Here is a 4,279-nt window from a genome sequence, read left to right on the forward strand (position 1 = left end):
TGCAAAAACAACTAGGTAAATCTTGGGGAATGCTAGAGGGTTATCACAAACTCGACCGAGTGATGACTCTGATTGCAGCTGTTGTTCCAGATGTGGTTTTAGCAAATTAATCCCTCTCTGGCACATGGTCTGTAGCCATGGCTAAGGCCAATGCACTTTCTTGATTCCAGTGATGAAGAAAAGCACTCAGCCTACGCAGGACTACTCTAGCTTCCCATTGGCAACTGAGCGTTGATTCTGGGCCACTTACGTTGGTTGGAGGCGCTTCCTTCACACGGGCATTGTAGCCTTCTAGGGGGCCAGGGAGAAGACCCCAGGCAGAGCATGTTGCTATCATTAGTCTAGATTTTGTTTTAAGTTTTAAAAAAATTAAAACAAAAAGTGAGGACTTAGGTTAAAATATGAATTTTCAGGGTGGAGTGAGGATCAATTACTATAGCCCATGACAATCACTGAAAGTGCACATGGAAATACATAGAATGATTAGTTTCTATTTGTTTGGGCCACGCCTCTCCAGAGAGGTATACTGGTCGAAATGTGTGCCCATTGACCCGTGTTGCCACACTGGGAACATACTAGATAGATTGCACCTAGGCACTGGATGAGTTACTCGTGTTACTGTGTCCTATTAACATGACACCCACAAAGAGAACCTCTCCTCACTCTTGGGGTCTATTAAAACCATCAGGCCTTCCCCTAGTTCAGCAGTTCTCAACCTGTGGGTCGCGACCCCTTTGGGGCTCAAACAACCCTTTCACAAGAGTTGCCTGATTCATAACAGTAGCAAAATGACAGGTATGAAGTAGCAATGAAAATAATGTTATGATTGGGGGTCACCACAACACGAGGAACTATTAAACTATTGGGGGTCACCACAACACGAGGAACTATTAAAGGGTCGCGGCATTAGGAAGGTCGAGAACCACTGACCTAGTTCCATGTCTGCTTCCTTATAAAGGGAAGGTTTCTTACTTGCTACCCTGCCATTTTTAGAAGACAATATTGCCTTCTATTCAAACTTTCACAGACAACCCGATCTGAATTGTCCTCTGAAAAGGTAATGAGCATACTGCACGTCCATGATCTAAATTCTTGATGAGGATATGAGATGCCTAGAATGAATTTCTGTGGGACAGTCCCCTACCCTGGTGCTGATAGCTTCAGACAAGTTGGGGACAAGCTAATCCCGCTACCCAATAATTCTGTGTGTCCATCATGGTGGAATTTTATAAATGTCTCATGTGTATTTTTATTTTTAAAATGCATCTTAAAGCTGTTGTGAGTAATAAATCTAACATTCATTTAAAAGTATTGTTAAGCTCTCATGAGGGAGGGGAAAATGAGGAGCTGATACCAAGGGATCAAGTAGAAAGCAAATGTTTTGAGAATGATGATGGCAGCAAATGTACAAATGTGCTGGACATATAATGGGTGTATGTATGGATTGTGATAAGAGTTGTACAAGCTTCCAATAAAACAATTTTTAAAAAATGTATTGTTAACTCAGAAAAGGACACAAGAGACTTAAAGAGGAAGCTAGTCTACAGGGCTAATCGTGTACATGAACCCCAGCCGCATCCATCCTGAGACCAGAAGACCGCAAGGGTACCACTATCCACCTTTCTGACCATGGACCTGATAGGCCAAGAGGCAAATGCAGGCTAGAATCTCAAATTCTTAAAATATCCAGATTTGCTGGATTGGTTGGGACTGTAAAAGCTCCCGAGACAGTTGCCTGAAACATTCCTTAAATCTTGAACTGCAAGCAGCCCCCAAAGTCAGCTTTTAGCTAAATGACAGATTGACTTACGAAATAAAGTCTACTGCCCTTGAGTACTATGCTCTTTCAAAAAGTACTCATATGAGACCAAACAGCCAAGCATTACTTTAAAGCAAGGACAAAGCGGGGGATGGGAGGTGGGGAGGACAGCAAAACAAGGTGACTGAGCAAAGCCCACAGGCAAAGGTGAATGTAGGCGTTTGTTGCATCAAGTGGGATCATAATAAAGAGCAAATTATGCCGAAGCAATTTGAGTTGGCCATGACCTTCATATGTGAGCGGACATCTTACTGTGATCGATTGTGCTGAATTGGAAAGGGAGGAAAACACTAACAAAATCAAATGCTTGAAACAGCATTCAAGATTCTTTCTAGGAGACAGGGTGGAATTATAGTCTTTCTGATCCTGCAAACACTGTGAAAATGAAGCTTTCATAGACACAGGAGTTCATTTATTCTTTAGTGTACGTCTACCTTCCAGTCAGTAGTTTAGGAATATTTTATGTGGGGGTGGGGAAACGATATGTTAAAGTTTCATTCATTTATCTTAAATAAGCAGAATCATGCTAATCTTCCTTTTCAATGATATTTCATATTTTTCCTTTCCAGTTCTCAAAGACATGGTGTTCAGGCACATTTTTGTTAGTGACTGGATGTGTACAACAAGCAACCTTCTTCTGGGACAAGAGGGCTGGCTTAATGCATGCTTCCAGGCTGGAAGAAAGCATCCTTTCCCAAACTGTCAGGTACTCCTTCAGGTTGGAAGACCATGGCCAACTACGAGGGGTACCCAAAGCCCCCTGAATTGCGCTGGGCAGAGCAGAGCTTCATAGTACGCATTTTTTCCTGAAAGGCGAGCATCCAGCAACTCGCTTTGAGTTAGTGCACCCAGTGAGTGGCATTTCCTGGGAAGGTTCTCTGTGGTCACAGTGAATTTTTTTCGTGAAGGCAGTTTCGTTTGAGCCTCATTTTATTTTATATTTTTGTGATGGCTGATTTAAGAGAACAGAATACATCTGTGAAATGTGTTCCCTGCTCAGTTTTGAAAAATGCTGCAGAAACTGTTGTACTGCTGACCACAGCTTATAAGGATTGTGCTGTGGGAAAAACTCAAGTGTATGAGGAGTTTTCTCATTTCAAAAGAGGTGAGATGTCAATTGATGACAAACCTGGTTCTGGACGTCTGTCAACTTCCCGAATGGATGAAAATGTTGACATTTGGAGTTCGTTCCACCAGATCAGACTGTTAATCAAGCTTTCATTTAGAGGTTCTGACAAGATAGCATAACAGTGTGCGACAAAAAGGGGGGGGGCTGATTTGTGGCAGACAGGAGACTGGTGTTGCCTCCATGAACATGCACCAGCTCATGCAGCCATCTCTATGCTCCAGTTTTGGGCAAAAACAGCATGCCTCTCTTGCTCCATGCACCTGACTCACCTGACCTTGCTCCGTGAGACTTCTTTTTTGTTTCTGAGAATGAAGAGAGGCATGAAAGGACAGCGATTTGATGACGTAGGAGAGGTGAATAAAAAATGAGGGAGGTGCTGTCAGCCATCCAAACAGATGAGTTTGAAAAAATGTTTCAAAAATGGAATCACAGAGATGATAAATGTATTAAATGTAATGGACAGTACTTTGAAGGTGATAATGTTGCTTTGTTAAAAAAATTAAATACAGAGGAGCGCTCGGCAGTCCCGGCGCCGGCCTCGCCTCTGGGCGGCCTTGGTGGTAGCCGGCCGGGCGGAGGGGCAGACTCGTCTTGATGGCTGCCGAGACGGAGCCTGGCGAGCCCGGGAAGGGGAAGCCCTTTAAGCTCCTAGGAATTTTAGATGTTGAAAACATTCCATGTGCCCGGGATTCAGTATTATATGGTTCATTAGGATCTGTTGTGGCTGGCCTTGGACATTTTTTATTTACTAGTAGAATTAGAAGATCTTGTGATGTTGGAGTAGGTGGATTTATTTTGGTGACTTTAGGATGCTGGTTCCATTGTAGGTATAATTATGCAAAGCGAAGAATCCAGGAACGAATTGCAAGAGAAGGAATCAAAAATAGGATTTTATATGAAAGCACCCACCTTGATCCTGAAAGAAAACAAACTAACAGCAACAATTAAGCAGTCAAGCAAATTGATGTTCAAAGCTAAAAACTACCTAGAACATTTTATGCACAATAAAGGCTTTCAATCAAGCAAAAAAAAAAAAAAAAAAAAAAAAAATTAAATACAAGTTTGTTTGGTGGGGGGAATTCCGGGTTTGGGGGATACTCCCTTGTATAGTTATTGACCTATTACCAGTTCCAGATTATGTCCAAATAACTTCACCTCATACCCAATTCTGACCTCCTCCTCCACCACGGCCTCCACCCCTGTGGACAGGGTGTTATTTTCTCCTTAAAACATATCCAAGAGGAAATGTCAGATGTGTCAAGTGTCTTGAAAGAGAAAGGGGCTGGATGATGTTGCAAACTAGCAATGTCCAACCAACCATGCTCTCCCTT

The 4,279-nt window shown here is 42.6% G+C and overlaps 1 protein-coding gene across 1 annotated transcript; it reads left to right on the forward strand.

Moving 5' to 3' along the window:
• Positions 1-3,461: 3,461 nt before the first annotated feature.
• LOC142437196 (cytochrome c oxidase assembly protein COX20, mitochondrial-like) lies at positions 3,462-3,968 on the forward strand. Its single transcript, XM_075540466.1, has one exon. It carries the CDS (start codon positions 3,543-3,545, stop codon positions 3,894-3,896), a length of 354 nt encoding a protein of 117 aa, XP_075396581.1. The 5' UTR covers positions 3,462-3,542; the 3' UTR covers positions 3,897-3,968.
• Positions 3,969-4,279: the final 311 nt, after the last annotated feature.

The sequence above is a fragment of the Tenrec ecaudatus genome, chromosome 1, assembly GCF_050624435.1.
Source record: "Tenrec ecaudatus isolate mTenEca1 chromosome 1, mTenEca1.hap1, whole genome shotgun sequence".
Lineage (NCBI taxonomy): Eukaryota > Metazoa > Chordata > Mammalia > Afrosoricida > Tenrecidae > Tenrec > Tenrec ecaudatus.

Coding starts and splice junctions, on each gene's coding strand:
- LOC142437196 (XM_075540466.1), top strand. CDS start 3,543: ATGGCTGCCGAGACGGAGCCTGGCGAGCCCGGGAAGGGGAAGCCCTTT.